General features: G+C 33.5%; 1 protein-coding gene across 16 annotated transcripts in view; it reads right to left on the bottom strand.

Annotated features, from left to right (window-relative positions):
* ROBO2 (roundabout guidance receptor 2) overlaps positions 1-27,921 on the bottom strand; it is a 1,246,890-nt gene that overhangs the window by 74,651 nt on the left and 1,144,318 nt on the right. For all 16 annotated transcript variants that reach the window (XM_076000825.1, XM_076000828.1, XM_076000830.1 and 13 more), the window contains 8 exons: positions 26,801-27,006; positions 22,496-22,577; positions 21,898-22,060; positions 20,113-20,279; positions 16,878-16,999; positions 8,887-9,118; positions 6,029-6,153; positions 3,528-3,699 (listed from right to left, as the gene is read on the bottom strand). In XM_076000825.1, coding sequence (XP_075856940.1) covers positions 3,528-3,699; positions 6,029-6,153; positions 8,887-9,118; positions 16,878-16,999; positions 20,113-20,279; positions 21,898-22,060; positions 22,496-22,577; positions 26,801-27,006 — 1,269 coding nt within the window. The remainder of the gene's footprint in view (positions 1-3,527; positions 3,700-6,028; positions 6,154-8,886; positions 9,119-16,877; positions 17,000-20,112; positions 20,280-21,897; positions 22,061-22,495; positions 22,578-26,800; positions 27,007-27,921) is intronic.

Raw genomic sequence — 27,921 nt, 5'->3', positions numbered from 1 at the left:
CCACTTAGAACTAGAACCAGACAAGGCTGCCCACTATCTCTACTTCTGTTCAACATAGTGCTGGAAGTCTTGGCTACAGCAATCAGACAGGAAAATGGAATCAAAGGTATCCAAATAGGGGCAGAAGAGATCAAACTTTCACTGTTTGCTGATGATATGATATTGTATCTAGAAAACCCCAAAGATTCAACCAAGAAACTCCTGGAACTGATCAATGAATTTAGTAAAGTCTCAGGATACAAAATCAATACACAGAAATCAGAGGCATTCATATATGCCAATAACAATCTAATTGAGAACCAAATCAAAGACTCAATTCCCTTCACAATAGCAACAAATAAATTAAAGTACCTAGGAATATACTTAACCAAGGACGTAAAAGACCTCTACAGGGAGAACTATGAAACACTTAGGAAGGAAATAGCAGAGGATGTAAACAGATGGAAATCCATACCATGCTCGTGGATCGGCACACTCAATATCATCAAAATGTCTATACTACCCAAACTGATCTACAGATTCAATGCAATACCTATTAAAATCCCATCAGCATTCTTCACAGATATAGAAAAAATAATTTTACGCTTCGTATGGAACCAAAGAAGACCCCGAATACCAAGAGCAATTCTAGGCAACAAAAACAAAATGGGAGGCATTAATATGCCAGATATCAAACTATACTACAAAGCTGTAGTAATTAAATCAATATGGTATTGGCACAAAAATAGGAATATTGGCCAGTGGAACAGATGTGAGATTCCTGATATAAAACCATCCTCATATAGCCATCTAATCTTTGACAAAGCAGACAAAAACATACACTGGGGAAAAGAATCCCTTTTCAATAAATGGTGCTGGGAAAGCTGAATAGCCACCTGTAGAAGGCTAAAACAGGACCCACACCTTTCACCTCTCACAAAAACCAACTCACGCTGGATAACAGACTTAAACCTAAGGTATGAAACTATTATAACTCTAGAGGAAAAAGTTGGAAACACTCTCCTAGACATCGGCCTGGGCAAAGAGTGTATGAAGAAGTCCCCAAAGGCAATCATAGCAGCAACAAAAATAAATAAATGGGACATGATCAAACTACAAAGCTTCTGCACAGCCAAAGAAATAGTCATGAAAGTAAACAGACAACCTACAGAATGGGAGAAAATTTTTGCATCCTATGCATCCGATAAGGGACTGATAACTAGAATATACTTAGAACTCACGAAAATCAGGAAGAAAAAATCAAATAACCCCATTAAAAAGTGGGCAAAGGCCGGGCGCGGTGGCTCACGCCTATAATCCTAGCTCTCTGGGAGGCCGAGGCGGGCGGATTGCTCGAGGTCAGGAGTTCGAAACCAGCCTGAGCAAGAGCGAGACCCCGTCTCTACTATAAAATAGAAAGAAATTAATTGGCCAACTAATATATATACAAAAAATTAGCCGGGCATGGTGGCGAATGCCTGTAGTCCCAGCTCCTCGGGAGGCTGAGGCAGGAGGATTGCTTGAGCCAGGAGTTTGAGGTTGCTATGAGCTAGGCTGACGCCATGGCACTCACTCTAGCCTGGGCAACAAAGCGAGACTCTGTCTCAAAAAAAACAAAACAAAACAAAACAAAACAAAACAAAAAAAAAAGTGGGCAAAGAATTTGAACCGAAACTTTTCTAAAGAAGACAGAAGAATGGCCAACAAACATATGAAAAAATGCTCAACATCTCTAATCATCAGGGAAATGCAAATCAAAACTACAATGAGATATCACTTAACCCCAGTGAGAATGGCCTTTATCAAAAAATCTCCAAACAATAAATGCTGGCGTGGTTGCGGAGAGAGAGGAACACTCCTACACTGCTGGTGGGACTGCAAACTAGTTCAACCTCTGTGGAAAGCAATATGGAGATACCTTAAAGCGATACAAGTGAATCTACCATTTGATCCAGCAATCCCATTGCTGGGCATCTACCCAAATGATCCAGTGACACTCTACAAAAAAGACACCTGCACTCGAATGTTTATAGCAGCACAATTCATAATTGCAAGGCTGTGGAAACAGCCCAAGTGCCCATCAATCCAAGAATGGATTAATAAAATGTGGTATATGTATAGCATGGAGTACTATTCAGCTCTAAGAAACAACAGTGATATAGCACATCTTATATTTTCCTCGTTAGAGCTGAAACCCATACTACTAAGTGAAGTATCCCAAGAATGGAAAAACAAGTACCAGATATACTCACCAGCAAACTGGTATTAACTGAGTAGCACCTAAGTGGACACATAGGTACTACAGTAATAGGGTATTGGGCAGGTGGGAGGGGGCGGGTATATACATACATAATGAGTGAGATGGGCACCATCTGGGGGATGGTCATGATGGAGACTCAGACTTTTGGGGGGAGGGGAAGAAATGGGCATTTATTGAAACCTTAAAATCTGTACCCCCATAATATGCCAAAAAAAAAAAAAAACGCAAATATATGAACAATTCACAAAAGAAGGTATGTGAATGGCCAATAAGCACATGTGAAGTTGCTCAACATCATTAGTCATGAATGAAAATTCAAGTTAAAATCACAATGAAATACTGTTTTATACCCACTAGAATGCCTAAAATTACAAAGACTGGCAACATTAGATGTAGGTGACAATGCAGAAAAACTGGAAATCATTTTCTTTGCTGGTGGGAGTATAAAATTATACAATCTGAACATTGTATAGCAGTTTCTTAACCGGTATATAAACTGCGCAACCCTTTACCCAGAAATTTCACTCCTAGTATTTCTCCAAAAGAAATAAAAACGTGTATCCTCAAAAAGACTTGCATAAGAATCTTCATTCTCTTAAGAGAAAAGTGGATAAACAAAATATGGCGTATTCATACAATTGAATACTGCTCAGTAATGAAACATATGAACTACATAATACATACATGAGTGAATCTCAAAAACATTATGCTTGGTGAAAAATAGCAGACACATATGTTCTATATGATTCCATTTATAGAATACATTTCAAGAACAGGGAAACATAATCTGTGATGAGAGGGAACAATTTTATGCAATGATGATAGTAGATTTAACATGACTTTCTTCTTTGGAGTTGTATATTTGGATCACAAAATTTATTTTGGTCTGTGTCTGATTAATTTTTGACATTTCTCTGGCTAAGAGGAAACACAGATTTGAAACATGATGCACTTTCTCCAATAACTGTCTCATTTTCTACTATATTTCAATGGCACCAAAATTGCTAATGAAACCATTGATTAAGAATAATTTTCAAACCACCTTTCAGCATTTAAACTCTTAGAGATAGCAATTTTAAAAAGATTGTGGGACTCTTAAGAGCATGGGCAATTGCACCAAGCATTTTTGTGAGAAACCGTAGTCAGTTGACCCCTTTGCCCATATTAGCTGTGTACCCTAGCACTCATAAGTGCAGATTCACTATTAGGATATAGATTCAAAATCAGAATGTACCTTGTTGTCAGTTTGACTGATTCTAAAGCAGAGATCACATAGATTGATACTCACCAATTATTATTGGCTGTGGCTCACTTTTTACTCCAACCCCTGCACTGGTGCTAGCTGCAACTTCTACCCGGTATTGAATACCTGGGAATAATCCACCAATTATTACAGACCGAATGGCTGCGTCTACGGTTTTGTTGATATGGAATCGTGTTTCATTTCCCAGACACCAGATCTAAAGAAGTGGAAAGTGAATAACAAATGAATAAGAGAAATTATTGTTTCCAGTAACTAGATTATTATAATTGATTAAATATTTTTTAACAGTGACCAATCTATTTTCTAGACTTATGGAAGTATTTGTAAATGACATTTTCTAAAGTCCAACCTCTGCAGTTTATTTATGTACATATAAATGTGTGTGAGCATGCATACTCACATCACTCACATACACCTGTATTAAAGAAAAAAAAAGGGAAGCTAAAACTATGCCACGTTCATTTATATCTTACTTTCAGCATTAAATGCTCATAATGAGTAATTTAGAAGGCAAAATTATTTTTTTAACCCATCTGGAATATGAGCGTTGGTTGCAAATGGCATTTTGGCATGGATTAAAACACATAATTTCTTCTGCTCCATTTATTTATCAAAATTTATTATATATAAAATCTATTAAAATATGGTGATTATGAAATATAATATCTAGAGTATATAGGTGTACATCTAAGTAATTTATATTTCATTCAAGAAAATATTAACTTACATAGAAGTAGTTAACAAGATTAATTGACCTAAGTTATAGGTATTGACTAAAATGAAATTAAAGCCAATATATACATTGACAGTAATAAATCTTCATATTGATCAAAACATATCTACACACACATACACATGCATGAAAACAAAGTGGTGGAAAGTCTTTGGTCTGACATTAAGGAAGCTAGGCTTTTACTTCAAGTAGGAGTTGAATTTTAGGGCATGTTTTCCTTTGGGATATGAAAATCTACTACTACAAAATGTGTTATAAAAAGAATTCCATTGTGTAGCCATATCTATACTCATACTACATAATATTTCAAAATCTATATGTAAGCATATGTGTAGAAAAATATATGGTTTATTTCTGAAACAGGTAAGCTCCTGAAATTTTTTCAACAAAATAATTCCTATGATTTATGTTTCTTTTATTCACATATGGCATCTGTGCTTCTAATGAAGGGATATTTAGCCGTTACCTAAATATACACTGTCATATCAAAATATGGGTCTTCAATGAGTAAGAAATTTTGCAATTAAAAAGAAGGTATCATGTTGTAAAAAATTATATCAATATTTAACTAAATAGGAGTTCAATATATTTAGTTCCTGATGGTACCAAAGTAAATTCCTAACCTCAATAAAACACATATACCATAGTGGATAATTCTTTACTGTTAAAACTATGTCCTAACACTTGCAAAATGTTAAAATCTATATAACTATGAAATTGTTAAAGTATTTATTCTTGATTTCATTAAGCATCTTCCCTTATAATGCTATGGAAATAATTTTAAAATAAATGCTTATGAATTTAGTTCATTTGCTACAGCAAGTTGACATGTAATTTAAAATTCTATTTTAAAAATAATACTTTTCTTAGAAATAAAATTCAATCTGCAACATTTTGAGTGAAATTATTCATCTTAATTTCATATACTGACTGAATTTCTGAGGTGAGATAGGGCATCTAGTTCCCTATTGTATTAAATCTAATATGTTATTTACACAATGCTGAAAATATTTATTAGTAGTAAAAATCATAGTTTTGCATTTTTCAAGGTTTAATGAGGGGTTTTATGCTCACATGCAGTCTAATCACATCACAATTAAACAGAATCTTATTTTGAAAAATTAGACATATTCTGTATCTTAAACATCAAATGATGAAATATCACTGTTCCTAAATAGCAACAAATTCACCAGTTGAAAAATGAGACCAATCAATTTTTTGCAAGTAAGTTTTTTCAACATTTATTGTTTCAGTGGCTGTTTTTTCTCCAAGTAAAATATTTTTTAAAAAACCCAATAAATAGATAAAAATAACATTTAAAGCAAGAGTTAGTGCTGCCCACCTCTTAGTCCCACCCTACCCCAACCTACCACAGAGGTCTATACACCTGAAGCATCTTTTCTGCTCGGAGAACACGGTTTAAAAATAGCTGCCCTAAAACCTATTACACAGAATTCTAATAACAAAATTAAAGATAGTTTCTGGGATGAGGACTTCACTATCTATCCTGTACACTATCACTTTAAACCCCTGAGGTTCTAGAATCACACAATAAAGAAAACCACTCCACTGGTGGGGTTTAATTGTCCACCTCAGTTTGTGTGACCTATGATCTTGAAGTTAGGTTCTAATAACCTATGCATTTGTTTCATTACGTGTCACACAAAAATATAAATAATCATTTTACACTGAAACTAAATAAGAGAACCATTAGAGCTATGCCTCATTCATGACAGTGAGATTTCTCCAAGAACTTTCATATGAGAGCCTTCCTTCTTCACCCAGGCCCTACCTTGTATTCTTGGATAATTCCATTCTGGTGATCGGGAGGAGGAGGATCCCAGGAAACACTAATACTTGTGCTATTGTGGCTTCCAACTGTCAACACAGTGACAGACTGTGGAGGGGCACTTGGGGCTGCAGAGGAAGTAATTAGAATAAATGCAAGCTGTAAGTCTTGGTGTGCATTAGTACTCTCCCGGAATATGAACATAAACACAAGTGCATGAGGCTTCAGCTTCCAATAGTTCTGAATCTGCATACAATATTCAACAGTGACAGTTTTTGAAAAATATCCTTTAAATATAATGGATAGATTTAGAACAAATGCAACAGCTGTAGTAATATGCACTCAATAATACATTTAACAGCTAATATTCTGATGAGCGTTTTCAATATGCCTGGCACTGAGCTAAGTGTCAGATTTATTTCTCACAATAGCCTCAGAAAGCAGAAACAACTCTTATCTCAGTTTTGCAGATGAGGAAGTAAGGGTACTGTAAGAAACTATGGAAGTCAAACAGCAAGTCAGAATTTGAATCCAGGTATATCTGATTTTAAAACATTGATTCTTTCAACTAAAATAGACTGTCTTTCTGGGAATAAAAACTGCTTCTAACCAAAATTATTCTGAGAGGGATATATTCCAAAATTTTATTGAGTGTTATTTTTGAGTGGTGGCATTTTTGGTATTCTTTTTTTTGTACGGTTTTAGTTTGTTTACTAAATAAAAACAGAAATAGCTATAAATTTCACCAGCACTGAAAAAAAATCCTTTTCATACTGAGAAAAATAATTGACTGCTATAAATTGACCCACACTTTAATATTTAAAACATATTTTATGTTGATGGGCAAGGGTCTCTGATGATAAAAATGAAAACAGTTTATGTTGGGTCAAATGTGAAATGGGCAGATTTTTATTTCCTACAGTAATTCTCCTCCTTTATTGTTTTCTCCTATAACTAATTACAACCATACTGGGAAAAGATGAGTGAAAAGCAATTCCTGATTTTAGACTGCAGCATCTGCCAGCCAGTGCATCTGAGTGCTCAGAAATTCTAATTTTTTAGAAAAAAACTTATCTATGCTCACTGAGTCTTTGAATAAAACCAAACGTAGGAAAACCAATATCAGAGTACTATGTAAAATCCTTCTTCACAGTTAAAAAAGTCAAAGAATTTTGTGATATTGAAGACTTTTTATATAAATCACCAATGCTTTCATAGCTCAACACAGTTTTAGTTCTTTGAAAATATCCTAAATTTCCAAAAATATTTTAAAAGCTCGTCGATAAATCTCTCATGTTTGGTAAATTTGTCATGACATATTTCACTGATGTATGGCCATATTTGCATTGAGAGATAGGACACACACAGATACATGCTACCATGTATGTACCATGTACTGCTCTTTACTATTCCTCTACGTGATAGTATTGCCCCAAAATATGACACAAAGACATAAACCCAACCACTTGTCTACAAGCCTTGTAGTTGTTAAATAGACTGCATTGAAAAACAACACTTTTGAAACTGGTTTCTCATTCCCCTCGCTGCTGGCTTGGTGAGAACACCATGCCTACTTCCTGACAGGCCTATGATTCCAGGGCTCAGCTTCTTTCTACAGGTGTGAAAGAATCCAAATTACTGCTCGTCATTTCCAGACACAGTTCAGCTGAGTTCCATTTGTTATCTTCACAAGGCCACAAAAATTGGAGATGCATGTATACCAAATGGTAACAAATGTCTAATCCAGAGGAAAAGTCTACCTGCAGTGAAATTGATTTTTAGAAGTTGGATTCATACATAGCACTCCGTGTTAGTTACCCACCCCCATTCATTAATACTACCAATTTGCAGCATAGAGGAAAATTTAATGGTGTATAAAAATACTATTATTAATTTGTAATAATTTTTTCTTTACAGATCCTAAAAGAATATTAATGGTGCCTTTAAAAATAGGCACTTCTGCACATGTCAGTGTATCACACTGCAAAACAATGGAAAAGTAGTATTGCTGTGTTGTGTATTATAAGGAATGTATAACTTAAAAGTTCTTTGGTCAAACATGAACATCTGTATGTTAGTGTGCACAGTCTATATACATTTTCTTAAGGCTGCTTTTATTTTGTGTGAAATATGTTCAGAAAAAGGCTTTTTACAGGAGTTGTGCATGTAAAATTAGTGCTAAAGCAGAATAGGGGGATTTTGTGTGGCATCTCACATATTTACTGTGATGGCAACATTTATTAAAATCCTCTAGCTTAGTGAAGGAGACACTAGTAAGTGGATTGGTTGAAACCTACATTAATCTCATGTCTATCATAGATTTTAAAGTATCTGTAGGTAAGAAATGTTCCAAAGCAGGGGAGGAGCAGGGCGGTGAGGGAGCACTTCACTAAGAAGAAAGCTATTGGCAACATGCAAGCAGTCTTCCCAATTAGAAATTATAAGTGAGACTGGCAGTGCCCACAGGATAAAGAGGATTAGAAAAGAAAATGTCACACTTTACTATACCAAAAAAGAGTAGTCACAATGAACATCCTGTGTTCTTAGATTTACAGTATTCTGTCCTTTAATGAAGCAAAATGAGCTAACTCCACATAAAACATATGGGAATATATTGTAATAAAAGTTAAGTGAACTGAAAAACATAAGATTTGGTGAAATGTTTACTTGAGAAGAATTCAAATTATATCAGTGTCATTTTTTTAGTCAGATTCTATGGAATTTTCACAATAAAAGGAGAAAATGACACTTTTAGATTATCTCTTTCTACTTTTCTAAGGAAGATAATAAACTAGAACTGTAACAGAAATTGGTTTCATTATAATATAAATTTAGTTCATGTTAGAAATCTGAGTACTGACCTTCTTCAGTAGTACGAACCGTTTTAGATTCACTATCCATTCCTTGGAACTCATTAAAATATGGTCGAACTTTAATTTCATAAGTCACTCCCTTTTTCAGATTGACTAAGACAGCACTTCGCTCAGTGGGAACTTTGGCATCTAAATTTTGCCAGGAAGATGTAGCCTGCAGGCCTGAAGTTTGACGATACATCACTCGGTAGCCTTGAATAAATTGCGGCTGGCGATCAACCTGGAAAACATCAAAGGACATGTAAACCTAAAAGGAAGACTGCAGAGATCACAGTGGATCCATCCCCTCTCCTTTCATCCCTATTTCTCTCATAACTATCACTTCATTTCTCTGCTACTAATAACTTCTTCCAATTTCAAGTTCACCAATTACATTGCTCCTAAGATTGTTTCCTGCATTCAACAATCTCCATTTACGCAACTTTATATGTGATGTGCCATGTCTTGGAGATTCCCCTTCTCATCCCTCATCCATTCACTAATATCTTCACTCACTCAAAACATATGTTTTTCGTTCCTACTCATAGATGCCAAGAACTATCCTAAATTCTGGGAATAAAATAGACAATGAAGATAAGTCAGTCCCTGACCTCATAGTGCTTAGAGTCCAGGTAGATGGTGGATGTTATCCAATAATCACTCAAGTTATAATCATAATAAATAAGCATAAACAAATATTATGAATGAGATGTACCAGGAACTAAGAAAGCCTACTACGGAAAGAAATGTGAATGAGTTAGGAAGGGGAAGACAAAGCTTCCCTGAAGAAGTCACACGTGCCGAGATCTGCAAGAATATTAGGATTTACCCAGGAGAAGAAGTGTGGGGCAGCATGCATAAAATCCCTGTGGTTGGAGAAAGCATAGAAGAGAGATTAGAGCTAGACAGAGTATCTGTTTTAAATGCATATGAGTGCTTACACTCTTTACCAAATACTAAATAAAAAACTTTTATTAATTGACCAATTTCTGACTTCTTCTATTGTCCCAGTCTTGACACCATTTAACAACTTTCTTAATTTCTTTACTTATATTTTTTTAATTTCCAAATATTACAGGGGTACCCATTTTGATCACATAAATTGCCTTTGCACCACTGGAGGCAGAGCTAAAAGCATGCCCATCCTCTAGACAGATTGCATCACTCAGTTAGAAGTGAGTTTGCCCATATCTCCTTCCCTTCCGACCTGCCGGATCCCTGATGAATGTTACTTCCACATGTACACATAAGTGTTGACCAATTAGTAACAATTTAATATTGAGTACATGTGATGTTTATTTTTCCATTCTTGTGATACTTTACTTGGAAGAATGGGCTCCAGATCCATCCAGGACAACACAAGTGGTATTAGTTCCCTATTTTTTATGGCTAAGTAGAACTCCACAGTATACATATACCACGTTTTATGAATCCACTCATTTATTGGTGGGCACTTGGGTAGTTTCCACATCTTTGCAATTGTGAATTGTACTGCTATAAATATTAGAGTACATATGTATTTTTTAATAAAATGTCTTTTTTTCCTTTGGGTAAACACCTAGAAGTGGGATTGTTGGATCAAATGGTAGCTCTACATTGAGTTCTTTGAGGTATCTCCATACTACTTTCCATAGATGTTGTACTAGTTTGCAGTACCACCAGCAGTGTATAAGTGTCCCTATCTCTCTGCATCCATGCCAGCATCTGTTGTTTGGGGACTTTTTAAAGTATAGTAGGTAAAGTAGGTAAAGTAGGTATAGTAGGTAGAGTAGGTAGAGTAGGTAAACAACTTTTAAAAATAATTTTAATAACACTCCATGACACACACAGAGATGCTTTACCCTAGAGGAAATACCTGAAAATTGACCAATCAAATCAGGGCATGGTGATAAATGGACAATTTAGTAAAAACTGGCTACTATCAGAGGCAACAAGATCAATCTGAGAATTGTTTGGTAAAGTGCTGCATTATTGACCCTTGAAGACTCATGGGATGTGGCTGGCAGACATCTCTTATTTTTGCCTGCTTGGCATTGCTTCCCCCTTCTTCCCATAGAGTCCTTGGAGGAGCACTGTTCCCTGGCTCTCAGTCCACAGGGCTGGTTAAATAACAATCTGAGACTTTTGAATCTGAAAACTCATACCATATGGAACTTTTGAAGAATGTTTTTTTCCATTCTTATGATAATTACATACAAACTAAATACATATAAATGCAAGTTAAAACATATTCTGATCTTTGTACATTTATTAAACAATCTTTACTAGAGTGTTACAGTTGTTTCATTTTCAGAGAGAAAAGAGCCTGTGGCTTCTAAATTTTTTTAAGTTAAATATTTTTAATGCTTTGTCATGCTTCTAGAAATGCTTGATGTAAACATAACTTATCATAGCGCCTTCTCCAACTAATATTTCATATCATAGCTTAATAGCCGTATTCTAAGGAGACTTAAATTTAACATATTTCACTATCAAATAAAGTATAAAGATTAATGGCAAAGAAAAGGAATAACCTCATTTCAGTAAGGTTGTAGAGAAGCAGAAATATAAAAGACTATAATGGAGATGGTTATTTCAGCTTTTGAAAATTCTCTTTATCCAGTTGTCAGCATGTTATAAGCAAAAGGTATTCTTTCATGTATTAACATCTAACATTTCTTCTTTAGTTACAGCATTGTTTCATGTATTTATTTTTAGGGGAAGGCAGCAAATCAATGAATATTGGCTAAAAATATTGGCTTAGAAAAGTTAAAAATGCAGAACTTCAATCAAAATACAGTGAAAAAGAAAGAAATTTATCTATGTTTAGAATGTCCAAGCTTGAGAATTCCATGAAGTTGGTAGGTATGGGTCAGTGTGCGTGTGTGTGTGTGTGTGTGTGTGTGTGTGTGTGTGTGTGTGTGTTTAGGTATAGCTGACACCAATTTCTCAGATAAATCTCAACAAGCATGAATTCCTTCACCCACCTGACAGCTTTCTAACTTTCTCAGTTTTTCTGGAGTTAGTGCTACACTTGTATGAGGGTGTATCAAGAAAAAATGAGCCCAGGTCTGACATGAATCTCATAATTGATTCCTCATCCATGCTACCAATTAGTGTTTGTACCAAGTGACATATTTTTCTAAGAACCAAAAAGTTAAATTTGTGAGAGCCAAAGAAAGATGCCTTTCATCAAAACTGTCAATGTTCAAAAAATTCCTTGCAGAATATGTTAAAACAACATTAAGCTTGCATTTTATAAACTTCTGTGCATTTGCTTTAAGTGAATTTATATACTGAAAGAAAGACATAACTCACAATAATAGCTTGTTAATACTGAAAGAAGCAAGCTGTGTTTTTAAGAAGAACATTAAGCAGCTGTTTCCAGATGAAGGGAGTCTGTAAATCAGGGTAAATTGGTTTTATCCATGTTTGGTTTTCATTAATTAAGTGTTTTAGGGACTTTATGAACCTAATGTTTACTACACAACATTGCCTTGCACACTTCAGTGTGCACTGTCTTTAGCCAGTATATACCAAGGATCTACTTAATAACTAACTAGTTTAACTTGATTTTGTACTGTTGAAATGCATTTTTTTTCCAGGAGGAAATTTGTTGTTACAGGTGGAAGCAAAATGAAAATGTTTAACATTACCTTAAAAAAAAAGGTGGGATTTTTATTGGATACGTGCTCTACAACCACTAACTTTTCGAGCTCATTTTGACAGGTGGTCATTTTCAAGTTAAGCCATATGCTTGTTACGAGTTTTATTAACGTTATGATTATAAGTAGGAGCATTTTCTTTTAAAGTTGTTTACAGTCAGAATCTGGCCAACAATCCATGGTTTTATATAATTTTAAAAATTAGTATTTTCTGAAGAATGAATAAAAAGATTTGTCTTAAGAAAAAAGTGAAATGATGATGATAACTTCAGGCTTCCAGTCATAGGTCTCAATGTGAATTAGAGCTCAGCCTCTTAAACCTTCTGAGTCTCAGTTTACTTAATTTGTTCATAGTATCCATATCTCAAGGGCACTGAAAGAATCAAAAGACACATATAAGTGAAAGCATTTTGCAAGCTTCAGAGATGCACAATGAAGAAGCATCCTTGTTAAGGAAGGAAGAGGCTAAATAAAAGGGCCCTCAAATTAGCATTTTCTCTAATCTGTTTCAGTGAGATACTCAATATCTATCTTTTCAATTTATGAATGAAGCAAAACCAAACCAAACAAAAACTCCATCTAAAGTGAAAATTCTAAGTGAATTTTCTTTGGTGGGCTTAGGTACTAAGTAACTGATTTGGTTTTAACAGAGTTCTGAAATTCTAGTTTGTCAAAACATTCTTTTCAACTCCAGTGCAGTGATGCTTAGGGGCAAAGAGTATGTAATTCTTTCAGTCTGTGAACAACAACAACAACAACAACAACAACAAGCAAACAAACAACCCCACTAGAATCATTATTTTTCAGTAAGTGATTTATTGCTATTTTCCATTATAAAACAGCAGGTTTATTTATTTTTTTTTTATCATTTTTGCCTCTCCTCATTACAAGAGAAGTCATTTATAGAAAGTAGTTGTTGCTAACTATTGTAGCTTCAGGCTTAGCCTGGGATGGAGGTAGTGAGGGGGACACATGAATGCCATGCCTTTGGTAATTAATCCTGACAAACTACTTTAGCTAGCCCCAAATTTATATACATGGGCTGGAGAATATATTTCTTCCCTCAAGCCCCAATACATCTGTAACTTATGTGCTAACAATGTAATTTAAATAACATATATGTTTAGCAAGTAAAAAATATTACATGAAAATAAAATAGTTACAATTTCTTTGGCAACAAGCCTCACCCCAAGTCTGACTTCATTTTACTAAATTGACTTCTGTCAAATATATACTTATGTCATGTGTAATTACAAACTCAGGGATAACAATATGCTGTTATATTAAATGAATCCCTTCTTTTTTCAAAAAAAATTTAAAAAATATGAAAACAACTGATTTTATTATTCAACAGTCTGTTGTTGAAAGGGTACTTCATACTAGACACTGTGCTCTGGAAAAACAGAAATGAAAAAAAGGGACTGCAGACTCACAGAAGTTACAGCCCATGAGGGAGATAGCAATGCAAACTAGTAATGACAAGCTTCTTGGGATATAGAGATGAATATGACAAGGTCCCCATCTTGGAAGAACTCCCTGTCTACTGTCATGCAATTTTGATCTAATGTGATTTACTCTTTTAAACTCAGTGACTTTTAAAGTGATTAACTTCATAAACATAATGACTTTGATTTTTACCCAAATAATTCCCACATTTAGAACCAGCATAAAAGAAGCCCCCTCAAAACTCCCAACAGAGCGGAAAAGACTGTTTCAATTGAGAATGAGGAAAATTCTGCTATGAAAAAATCAAGTATTTCCTTGGCTTTGTTAGTTTTGTACCAAGTCAAAGCTACTGAAAGATGGAAGAGGAATGGCAGATAATACCCCTTACTGTGCCTTTGGAAAAATGATGAGGTAATTATGTTCCCTTCATGGAAATGGAAGAATAGAAACCATTATATGCAGAAAATTGAATAAGTCTATGATAAACTATATCAAGAATGGAATTAGAAACACAGTAATCCTAAATAATCATAATTGCTGTTAAAACATTATAAACTTAGTCTTATTTTTTTTAATGTATTACCCACTTTTGTACTCTCAACCAAAACTTTGACTGATGATGTGGTCTGGTTTAAGAAGCAACAAAATTCTCCACCTGGGATTTTATGTTGAAATCCTGCCATTAAAAGCTATTCCTTATGGTTAAATATTTATCTATAGCTTTTCTTTAGATAAACAACAACAAAGGAGATTTAAGTCAGAAAATTCTAATCCTGTCCTTATTAACAAATAGACATGGGATATTGGGAACATTGTTCAACCTGTCTGCATTGATTTCCTTGATAAAAGTATAGAATTGGACTAAATAGCCTTAAATGTTATTTTAGGTTTTCCTAAACAATAATGCCTTCATATTTCCTCATATGGATGTAGATAAGTGATGATGTATTTTTTAGTGCCTAAGGATAGAGTTAATAATGTGATTGAAATTTCTGTCTATAGTATATATTTATGTATGTTATGGCACTTATCCCTGTCCATGTCTCTTTTAACTAGATTTGTATCTCTTTCTATAATGCTCCCACATCTATAGAATATAATGAATTGTCAAAAGATGCTTCTTGAAGTGGATTTGTTCAATGGGGTTATTATCGAAAGGACATCAGAATAAATTTCTTCATTGTGTTTTATACTTCAAATATAACTACTCAAGAACCAATAGAACATAACCTCTTTTTATTGAAACCTCTTTTATTTAGAGAGTTGATTAGAATTTGTGAAATAGTTGTTTTCCTAAAGTAACTTGGACTTCAAGGGGGAAAAATACAACTTTTTGATTATAGTTCTACTTATGCTTACATAGCAGCAAAATAACAATAATAGAGATATAATTATATTAATAAACACATTCTAAATAAACAATATTATAAATAGAAAAAATTTCAGCTATCTCTAATCAAATGTTCATTACTTATATAAGTTCTGCCTCATAAATAGAAGGCTTCAAGTAAATGTGCTTTTCCATCATCTTGATATATTTCCTTATAAATTTTCAGAAGTTATATTGGAGAGAACTTGTGCATAAATGAGAAGTTAGCACTATCTGATCTGTATTAGGCACAGAGAAGAACATTATCTGACTCCTCTCAAAGCATAAACATACACACACACATACAAGTATTAGTATTCTTTATCACTATTTTATGCTATTTGTTGTTTTTTCTGCAGTGGCTACCATCTGATCAACAGTTTGCATTTTGAAATAACAGTGGGTATTAGGACACATTTAATAGTGCACAGTATTAGAATATTGTTCACATATATTAAAATATTAATTTATTTTCTAACACCCACTAATTTTGGACTACTTATGTCAAATAAAAAGATGAACATCATTACTCACTTAAGAAATGAAAATTAAAACCACAATGATATATCACTACACAGCTACTAGAATGGCTATAGCCAAAAAGAGAGATAATCATAAATGTTGACAAAGATGTGAGAAAAAATGGCAAGGATTTTGAAGAAATGGGAACATTAAAACATTGCTAGTGAGAATACAGAATAGTACAACCACTTTAGGAAACATTTTGCTAATTCATCAAAATGTTAAGTGGAGTGTTACCAATATTACTCAACAAATTTCTAGGTGTATATCAAGAGAAATGAAAACATATGTCCACATGAAGACCTGTATACAAATGTTTATGGTAGCATTATTCATAGTAGCCAAAAATGGAAACAATCCAGAAATCCAACAACTGATGAAGGGATAAACAGAATGTGATATATTCATACAACGGCATACTATTCAGCAATAAAAAGAAACAAAGTCCTGATTCATGCTACAACATGGATGAACCTCACAAACATTATGCCACGTGAGAGAAGCCAAACACAAAAGACCATATATTGCATGATTCTGTTCACATGAAAAGTCCAGAATTAGGCAAATCTATACAGACATAGAGTAGATTCATGGTTGCACAGGGCTAAGGTAGGAGAAAATGGGGGAACAACTACTAATGAGCATAGAGTTTCATTTTGAGATTATAAATGTTCTAAAATTAGATTTTAGTGGTGATTTCAAAACTCTCTAAATATACTAAAAAAATTGGAGGTGTGCACTTTAACTATGATATATTAATTATATTTCAATAAAGCTGTTAGAAAATTCAGAAGACAACATGTCATGTTTATATCACAATTTTTACTATGTTTATTCCATTTATTTTGTAATTTATTGAATATTTTCCTTTACTCTGATTGATTACACCTTGATTTTTAAATGGGGAGGGTTTTTATTATTATTTTTTGGTTTATTCATTAGCATTTTCTTTTTTGTTGTTGTTGTTTTTTTTTCCTTAAAGGAATAGATTGCCATTGACATAGCCTTTGAAAACTTACCGTCCATGTGACCTGAACAGTGGTGGGAGTCAACACAACTGGAGTGTGAAGACGGACAATGACATCCCCTAGTTCCTTCTGCACTTGTCTGTGGTCCACTCCTTGTGCTGGTGGGCTGATATCTGCAGTTAGATAAGATAGTCATTCCCTATTTTTAAAAAAGTGTAGTAAAAATTCTATTTATTTCATATAAGGCAGTATTACACCTTTAGAACTAGTTACAGGGGAAAAAATGAAAACTCCTTTGTGACAAAAAGCATTTAAGCTTATATACATAAATACCACAATGGTAGGGCACAATCTGAGAGATAATATTTATCTTTCCTAAAAACATATTAATAAATGAATGTTTATAATCTGTCATTCAAATAGAGACATTGTTGTATAAGATTACTTATTTTCTTATTAAAGCATAAACTATGTGCTCTAAGATTTCTCTAGAAAGGTCAGCTAGCTATAGATGTTGGTATAGTGAAGGATTTTCCTAAGTAGTAAATTAGGACACATCTGAAAATTTCTGTTTATTAATTTGCTGAATCCCTTGTCCCAATGAGTAGGTTGTGCTTTCTTACTTCTTGACCTACTTCAATCTGGGAGGATAGAAGGGAAGGAATAGTGGACTGGGAGGTGAATTATGTCATGAAAAGTAAACACAGTGAAAGGGGAGAGAGGAAGGAACTCCCGAAATTTTCAAAAATACTTTTGACAGAAAAATTTAGAATGCTCATAACATGCCCTAAAGTAATAAATTTTGAGCAATACTGCAATATCTGACAAGAGGTCATGCAGCTGCTTTTTAGGAGTGGTGGAGGAGAGGAGGAAGAAAGAATGGTGGTGTTTAAAATGTTATATCTTCAGTCATACATTGTTATGCCTCCTTCTTCATAAGTCACCTAAATACTACTCTATGGCCCCATATATTCTCTGTCCATTAATAAAAATGATGAATTATAGATATCTAAGTCCATCTGATTGATTTCAAACACTAAATTTCACACATAGGCAAATCAACTTCTTTAACTGGTGCACTTTAATGTTAAGTTGAATTTTTTTTCTCCAACTACTTTATTTAAGGAAGTCCAATTTAAAATGATTTATTTTCTTAATCTGTTTTCTCCTACTTTCTCAGGCCACAGTGCAGCACTCCGCAAAAGTATTTTTAAGTTCATATCTCCACTCTAACTTAAATCTGACACTATCTTAAATTGGGATATAAATGATTGGGAACCACACTTTGGTGACTTTTTTCCCAGTTCCACTTTTTTCATCCTTAACATAAACAGCGAAGTGAAGTTTTACTTGATTTGAAAAAAAAGTCACTTTATGTGAATAATATTAACCTTGTTGATATATGTGTCATCTATTTTGATGTTGGTAGTACAAGCATTTTTCGCTTTAATGAAATACAAGATTTCTAGATTCTGTGGCATTTCATACCTTTGAAAAATAAGAGCTCACAAAGTGAAGTGCTCTTTGAAAAAAACGTGCTTTGCAGAATACAAAGCTACTGAAAGTGTAGTATCAAAAAATAACCCTGACATTCAGACACAACCCATGAGTTTTCCTATTAAATATCTGTTAAGAGAACATAAGTCTTTTGCTCTATATAGTCTTTCAACTGGAACAAACCAGATCACAAACAACTTTTCATTAATCTTTTTTGACCTTTTCACCAAGAGTTATTTTATGAGTCAAGATTTAGTGACTGGCATAGTTATTGAATGATCAAGAATGTCTGCCAGATGTAATCATGCCAAAATTCTTCCCATTCTGTTTCTCTACCTCACATTGCAGCTACACACAAAAACTATTTCTATCCACACAGGTATAAATGGTCTAAATGCTCTAGTGTCTTAACTTAAAAATTGTGGACCTCTTCCATTTCAAATTCAAGAATTTAATTTGCTCATTAAATTCAAATACACTAAAAACAACTGGAGCTAGGTAAGGTAAAATATAACTAGTTTCAGATCTTCAAATTCTTTGTTGTGCTTTTTATTTCTCCTGAGACAGGTTCTTTACCTACAGGCCCTTTATCATTGTGGAAAATTAATCACATTACTGCTTTGAGAACAATAGCAACGTGGCATTCCCTCCTCCCTTGACTGTCATCATGTCAGCAATGTTACAAAGTCACGTGATGACTTTATTTCACTTGATTTTTTTAAGGCACCCTTCTCTGTTATAATAGCATGCTAGTTACTATCATTGAACTACATTGTAATTATAATAATATTTTATGGCTGTATGGTGCTTTTCATTGCATAAAAATACTACATTAAATTATATCTTGTTCAAAGGCTTTTACAAATAAGAAATAATTAACCCTTTCTGAAGAACCCTGTGGGAAGTAGGTTATCACAAATAATAAAACTACCATTTCTATTTTGTTAATTCTCTTCATCTACTCGTAGGAGGGAGACTATAATGTAGCATTGCACATTAAACCTCAGACTCCCTTGACTTCTTAGTTTGAGGAGAGAGATTACTTAAGGAAGAAATAATGAAATCTTACATTTTGAAATTATATTTTAAGATTCTGAGTTTTTTTAATTAGTCAAATAATTACATTCCTCAGAAAAAAAAACACTTGATTTCCTGCTTTCTGAAATAAATTATTCTAAACATCTGATTTAATAAAATACATTTTAGTAGTGGTTGTAAAACTTACACACCAGCATTACAGAGAGGTTTTGTTTAAAAAGACACTGGGCCCCAACCCCAGACCTTTTGAGCTGGAACCTGAAAATCTATTTCTAAGAGTCCCAGATGCTGCAGATGCTCCTTACCAGGGAACCACACTTTGAGAACCACCCCACTATAGAAAGAGAATTCATGAACAATAGGAAATAATTTTGATATCCTTATCTGGGCATCAATTCATTAAAGAATGCTTTTTTTTTTTTGCTATTATATAATTAATTTCTGAAAGGAAAAACATTTTTCCTCCCTTTGAAATGTAGTGAAGCCTTAAGTTAGAGGATTCATTCTTACTATATAGATGTACCCAATTATTTTGTTCATTTCTAACTAAGTAGACCCTGAAAGTTCCAGAAATAAGACACATCTCACCAAGGTGAATAATAAGCTTTCTTCTTCACTTGCTAAAGTCTAGCACATCATTATAAAGAGCAAGGCAGACACATTTATTTTTCCTCATGAAATCTCCTTGTTCTAAAGTATCTGTTTGACATTTCCTTATAGAACCAGTCACATTTACAGCTGTTGAAATTACCTTGTGTGCGCACAGGATCTGACATAGGGCTTGGGTCACTGAGACCTTGGGGGTTGATTGCTCTGACCATGAACAAGTAGACTGTATTGGGCCGCAGTCCTCTCACAGTATAGAGGGTGGACTTTACATGGTTTGCCACTGTCTGCCAGCTATTGCTTACTGATTGGCTGAAAAACGAACAGAAAGTTCATTTAAAGAACAGGCCTAAGAGTATTAGAAATGGAATTGGGTTTCAATGACAAAGGTTAATGGCTGAAAATTAAACACACACACACACACAACACTTGAAGTGTTCAGCCCAATAAATGAAACATTTGGATGATTTCAGTTTATTCAACAACAAAGCCGAGCCCACCTAACGAAAGTGCCATGCACAACAAAATTAAACTCAGCCCAGGAGATATGACAGCCCTTTGCTAATGCACAGCAGCCCACTAAATGAATACCTGTAAAAGGAACAGAGGCCAAGATCACAACATCAAGTATATACAATAAGTATGGTCCTCGTAAATGCATATATATATATACCTTGAAAAGAATTAACCTGTAGAAAGAATAAATGGACTACAGAGTAAATTATGCCAATACATTTTCCTGTTACAAGGTGTGTTTTCTTTTGCATCAATTCCACATGCAATATTATAATAGAGCCTTCTAAAACTACATATCTGTAAAAGAAGAAAGGAAGCATGTAATGAATATTTTCCCTTGGTTACATCTTTAATAAAATTGTACATTACACAGTATTGTGACTTCTTATCTTGGAATAGTGAAATATCTCTGAATCTGCATGTGAAGACCCTTTACAGCTGGCCACAGATGGATGCCATCTTAGAACATTTTGTCTAAATTCAGATGCTATTTTTGCTCAGAAGGAACAGAAGATGTGATTTTTCAGGGTGATCTGCTTATTTTTAAGATATGCTTTTGTACCAAAGCATAAAAATTATAGAAAAATAATATTTTGAAATTTAAATACTAAGTATCTATTATTACTTTAAATATAGATTAAAGAAGCCTAAAACGAAAATGGTCATTTGTACTAATGTTTACAAAAAATAGTGACTATCCTTTAAATTTTACAATGTCAAATAGAAGTACATTGAAATGGAATATGAATGTACATTTTCCCATGTGTATAATTATTTTATCAAATTCCCATAATTTTATAATGATATTTATAGACTGTATCTTTAAGTTGATGACAATTATTTCAAATAATGAAATGAAATAATGAAAATATCTTTTTCTTTCAGCAACTAGAAGCATATGGAATAAATTTCTTAATTGTGGTTTTTAATTTTCTCTTAAGCATATTCAATAGCTGTATTTAAATATATGGCATTTAAAAACTTGGAATTATTTTAAGTTCTGCTCTGTTATTAAAGCTAAAGATTTCAGAGTCCCATGTATCACTAAATGTTATATAACTTTAAAAAGTGCCTGCACCTAATTAAATCATTTTCTGCTTAGTTCTAATGCCCAAATTATCATCTTAAATCCCTACAAAGGTCAGGGTAAAAAAAAAAAAAAGGAGCTAAGTGATTATGTCATGAACTAGATCACTGTAGACCTAGGTATAGATAAAGCATATTTAATCTTATAATTAAGTTATAAACAAAAATGTAGTCTATTCTCAAATATAGTAAGAGAGAAAAGATCAATTCTTAAAAGGCATTGATTGAAAATGTCCTTAAAATATAACAGCAGGATAGCTCAGGTGATATTTTAGAATATAGGTGCTAAAGCAAAAACCCAATGGGGAAAAAAGGAATTGGCCCATACCTGAAAGCCTCAATGATATATGCACTTGCTGGAAGGGTTCCAGGGGTACCTGGTTGCCAAGACAAGGTGACACTGTTCTTAGTAACATCAGTGACCTGCGGTTTGGATGGTGGCCCTGGCAGGTCACTTAAATCATAATTTTTACTGATTGTTGCTCCAGACTCTATGGAGGAGAGACAGAAAAAACTTCATTCCTGATTGCGTAAGCTGACAATAATACTTGAAAGAAAGAAACAGTCTATTAAAGGAGTTAACCTTGGCTATAAGTAATTCATCTCCATGAATCTGCTATATGTCAGTGAATACTTACTTCTCCTACATGTTAACAAGTATAAGATTTACTTTTACACATGATCGCTAGAATTGCTTGTGCTTTAGAGGAAGTAAAATAACAAGATTATCCAGGACAAATGAATTTCACAAATGCAATTCTATTTGCAAACTCATGCATGAATTAAAAACTGGCACTGAATGTAAAGACTTAAATGGACATTCAATGAATTAAAAACCTTAATCTCTCCTTAACTTATTTGATAATGATGTAGCACTAAAAGGGGCTCAAGATTTCTGCTATTAAGATAATTTGCAAAGAACTCACCTGTCACATCCAGCACTGCACTCCAGGAAGTCTCCCCACTTGAACTTGTAGCCACACAAGTATAGGTGCCAGTATCAGAAATCTAGCATGCATAGAAGTGAGTGAATTATTGTTGTAATCTATTTGTAGAATAATTACTCAATGTCAATGAGGAAATATTTAATTTATTAAAATGAGTTGTATCATTTGGTGGCCCAAATTATACATTAGAGTCAATCATATATATATAAAATGATAAAATAAACTCAATAATGTTATTCATAACATTGCTTCAAAAGGGTTTTTTAAGTTTCTACAAGTAAATATTATTTATCTGATAAACTCTATTTGCCCTCTCTTTTTTGGGGGTAATATTCTTATCTTTTAATTCTACTTTATGGTAGGGCTTTACTATATCAGAGTTAGATGTGGACAACTCAATAAAGAATTTATTCAGATTTCGATGAACTCTCAGAGAATCAGTAATGCAAAACTATTCTTTTTGTCTCAAATAAAACATGTTTCAATGAATAAAATGTACCCAAGAATAAATAAGCAATGAGATAACAGGAGGCCACACTTCCTTTCTTTTGAAAGACTTAGAAAAAAGTGAAAATATTTTTTTTTAAAGGGAACTAAATTTTTCCTTTAAAAAGGTCATTATTCACTTATAGGTAAATTGCAACAGTGAAACAGTGAATAAAATAAAGTATCACTAAAAAACAAACAAACTATGGCTACAGAGTCACAGCAATGTCAAGCTGAAAGGGACCATAAAAATAATCCAATACATAACTCTCTTTTAAAGCATACTTAAAAACGTGCCATTTTATTGAACATTTGAAATGTTTCCTTATTCATTGAAGAGTGGCAAAAGACTTTTAGAAAGAGTTGATGATATAATCTAGAGTTCTCTGTTACGGATATAAAAGGCAGAAGATTCTGTGATTGTACCGTAAAATGCACCCCAAGATCAATAAAAGAAACAACTCAAAACTCCTCTCTATGACTGAGCTTTGTGGGCTTAGATTGCAAGCAACATTCATTGGCATTAGTTTGGGGTGAAGGAAAAGTGGCATTGGGAAAAGAAACCGATAACCAAACAAAACAGGCAAGGCAAAGGTGTAAAATTAAAACTCTGTGATGAACGTGAGTCTAATTTTTGATGAAATATGGAAGTTCATAGAATATTATATCTGCTGGGTTCAAAATGTAAGTGTATTGATGACTCAAGCTTTCATGGCTGATCTCAGGTAAATCATTAGTGCATGGATGTTACTGTCATTTCACTATCTTAATTGATTTTAAATGCTGGTATGTATTTTAACTTAAGTTTCAAATTGCTCTGGCATGTCATTCTTTGCCAGATTATCTCTATACAATTGTCTTCTATTACACAGAGGGATGATGGGGATAGCCATTGTGGAAAGAGCCATTCTTTCAAATGTGGCTGTGCATGCATTAGAGTCATTAGAAATCTTTGCATTTAAGAAGCATCACTCACAAACTAAATATAATGAGCCGAGGTTGGATTTTAATGGGGTGTTCATTTGAATATGGTCTGTGAAAGAGTAAAAGAATTTGCATTTTATTATAGCTGTTGAACTAAAATGTAGCACTTGTTATTACTTGCAAATGCTAAAAGAAGTGTATGTAGGTAATGCTTCTTAACTACATCTCCTTGTCATTGTGTGTAGATACAAGTCTGACATTAGCTGTGGTAGGTATGTTTTAATGAGTATTGGAATATTCTACTTCTTAAAAGATACAGATTCAGTTACCAATTAGCAGGACTATGAGGACACAGTATTCATCATGTTATTTTTCCCTATTGCATTAGGTACTGAAAAAGAATAGTAAGACACAAAGGAATCTGACCTACAGAAACCCTCTCTTGACTGCACAAGTGAAGTACTGTAAAGCCTAATTTTTATCCCTCTATAAAGATGGTCATCTTACAGAAAAAGAGCAATGTTTTCATCTTGAAGTTTATAAAAAATGATATCAAAAAACAAAACATAATTGATAAAACTCATTCCTTTATCATCGTTCATAATTGCCACATTTCTTTTTATCCCTTTAACTTTAAATGATGTCTTTTCTAGTCAGTAGTGCTTCGTATCTGTTCCAGCCTTGTCCTTTTATCCTTAATCAATTGCTTTAAAAAGAGATTAATGTGCTACCAAACTCTATCACCTACTTTTCTCCTTGTGCAGTTGGCTGCAGACAAGCCCCTAGGAGCTGGCATCTCAGAGACACTACTCAGAAGCCTGTCAGAGGGCTCAAAGTTTGTCTGACATCATCAAACACCCACCTTTAATTGCTTCTTTCAAACACTACTAGAAATCTTGACTACTCAAGCATACATTTTAATTCAGTGATACAGTGAAAATGCATTAACCTCCATGGCCCAAGTCTGCCTTTGGCCCAAAGATAGAGGTTAAAGTGTTTACACAAAGAGAGTTAGCATTAATTTTTTAATAACTTCCATTTTGTTCAAAGAAGGTTAATGATTTATAATCAATAAAAACAAGCTAAATATATCTGTATTAATTTACTTTTAACTGAACTTGGCAAGATTATTTCTAGAGCAATAATTAATGCCTATGTCTCAAAATTAAAGTTAATTATATATAAATTATATTAATAAGTTAAAATTTATTCATGTATGTGTTTTTGTGCATGCAGCAAAAATAGAGTCCTTCTTCCCTTTGTCATATAAATCTGTATGGTATAATAATGAACAACCAGATAAACATGCAATTGTAAATATGTTCCCATCATAAGAAAAGAATCCTCCAAATTATAACCATTTCAAAATATATGTAGTGAAAAATTTTTACCTTCTTTCTTGGCTTCAGAATGGAAAATTCTACAACATTGTTTTGTTTTGTTTTGTTTTGTTCTATCTTGGCTCCCAATTTCTACCTGGACAACAGATTCTACTAAATTGTTCCTCCACCAAATCATGTTCAGTCGATTTTTCTTCATGCATTGTTACATCAGCTATGTTAGTTCTGGTTTTCATCTGCAATCTGTGATCACTATAATATACTCTCTAGCTTTAGCATAACATGTGCTACATGGAGGATGAGCAGAAGAATTTACATTGTTGAATCCATTGAATATACTGATAGAGGACAGGTGGCCTCCATGATAACAACCTTCCGGTATTTACACTTTGTGTGACCCTTCACCTGGAGTGTGGGTGGGACCTATTGATTTGATTCTAGCTAATAGAATATCACAAGAGTCTCACAATGTCATGTTTGTGATTTGTTATGTAGGTTGTAATGCCCATCTTACTGGAAAACTCTTTTCCTTGCTAACTTGGATGAAACAAGTAATCATATTGGGAAGATACACATGGCAAAGGACTAAAGGTAGCCTCCAGTCAACAGTCAGCAAGAAGCTGAAGTTGTTAGTTGAGTAGCCACAAGGAACTAAATGATACCAACAATAATGCCGATTAGAAGCAAATCTACCCTCAGTCAATCTTCAGATGAGACCACAACCCTAATCAATACTCAAATGCATCTTTATGAAACCTTCAAGCAGAAGACCCGGCTAAGTTATGCCCAGGCTCTTAACTCACAGAAACTGTGATACAATAAATATGTGTTGATTTAAGCCTCTATGGTTATACTAATATTTTTATATATAATAGGTAACTCATATAATATTGATAACTTCATATTTTATTTTGAGTTGCTCCTAAAGCAGGTCTGAATTGCTAAGTTGCTAGAAATGGTCATTCTTTGTCATGCAAACTTCATTTTATAAACTGCCAATGGCTTGTTCTTCTCCATGGGTTTAAATCTAAACTGCACAGCAACTTACTCTAAAATACAAGGTTTTCCACCAACTAGCCAAATCTGCTTCCTATGTACTTAGTCTCATATCTTTATTTTTTCCACTCAACTGTTTGGCCAAGCCATTTTATCTACATTTCCCACAATCTTCCTTTGCTAATAAGAGTAAATCATCACCTTCAAATTATTTTTTTTTTTTTACCTTCAAATTATTTTAAGTATCTTATTATTACTAGCTTTATGTGTTTAAGATTTCTAGTTTCACTGCATATATACATGATGGGATACAGGAATAAAAGTTTCAAGGTCTGTTATGAATTTATGAGTAGCAGCAAAACAAAGACCTTCCCTCTACTTCTGGCTTATCATTTTTAAAACAAGAAGTAACAAAAATTATTTTAAAATGTATAGCAATTGTGCTGGGATGTAGGATTTTAAGTTCACCACACAGTTTTTCCCTAGAGCAGTACTTATATTGAGATGATGACTCAAGTACAAGTCAAATGGTACTTACCCTTAAATTCTTAATCTGCAGTGTTCCTTGCTCTTGTATAGTTGCTCTCGGATCTCTACCCAGAAAAGTAAATCCCTCTTTTAACCAGCTAATTACAGGAAGAGGATCACCAGTAGCTTTGCATTTTAGTAACGCTGTACCATCTACTGCTAGTGTTTGATTGGCTGGTCCTTGTAGAATTATGGGTGGAGGTCTATCTGTCAAAACTGAAAAATAAAGATCTTTTCAGAATATTTTAACTTCTGTGAAATCCAGTAGTCTTAATATATTGTCATGGAAAGTAAGGTTAAAACTCCAAAGCAATACTTATAACTTATTCTGGATATATTAAATCTATCATATATTTGTTATCTATACATACTATTCATATATCCATATACACTAAAGCCATACTATTGTTGATAATTTACTTTGCATTAGTTATATTTAAAATGATGTTGGGATAAATTCTGACATTTTAGAATTTAGTTTTTAATTGTATTGATAGGCTTAGTCATATTAAAATGAAAATGAAAATACAGATAGCTTATGGCAGTCATTCATAAAATATTCAATTTATTTCTCATATTCATATTTAAGAAATCCTGCACAGCATCATACGGGTAGTCAATTTTTACTGTTGCATTTATTATGAATATATGCATAGTACATAATTTTATCCATCATGGCACCAGTTATGTGCTATATTTACATAGGTCAAAATGTCTACTGATACTAAAATATTAGATTATAAATAATTTACTTCCAAAATTGTGACACTGCGTCTCCAAATTACAGTCATATCAGTTGCATGATTTGATTTAATTAGTGCTTATAATTAAGCAACAAAAGCAATCTAGGTAAACTATATTTATAGTATAACAGAGTATTCATGCAAAATCAATGTTTACATATATACCATATGACCATTATTTAAATGGCTAAGTGACATAGGGATTTAATTGGAGTTAAGATTTCATTTAGAATTCATTCCAAGATCACTTTATAATCAAATGGTTATATCCAGGTCCAAGGAAGGCTTTGCTTTCTTGAGAGAAAGTTCCATAAACTTCAGCATAGACAGCATAGACTTTGGTTTCTGATCTAAAATATACTTTTTATCATATATATTTATATGTAAT

Source organism: Microcebus murinus, chromosome 1 (assembly GCF_040939455.1).
Source record: "Microcebus murinus isolate Inina chromosome 1, M.murinus_Inina_mat1.0, whole genome shotgun sequence".
Taxonomy (NCBI): domain Eukaryota; kingdom Metazoa; phylum Chordata; class Mammalia; order Primates; family Cheirogaleidae; genus Microcebus; species Microcebus murinus.
This window is presented reverse-complemented; position numbering and strand designations above follow the sequence as displayed.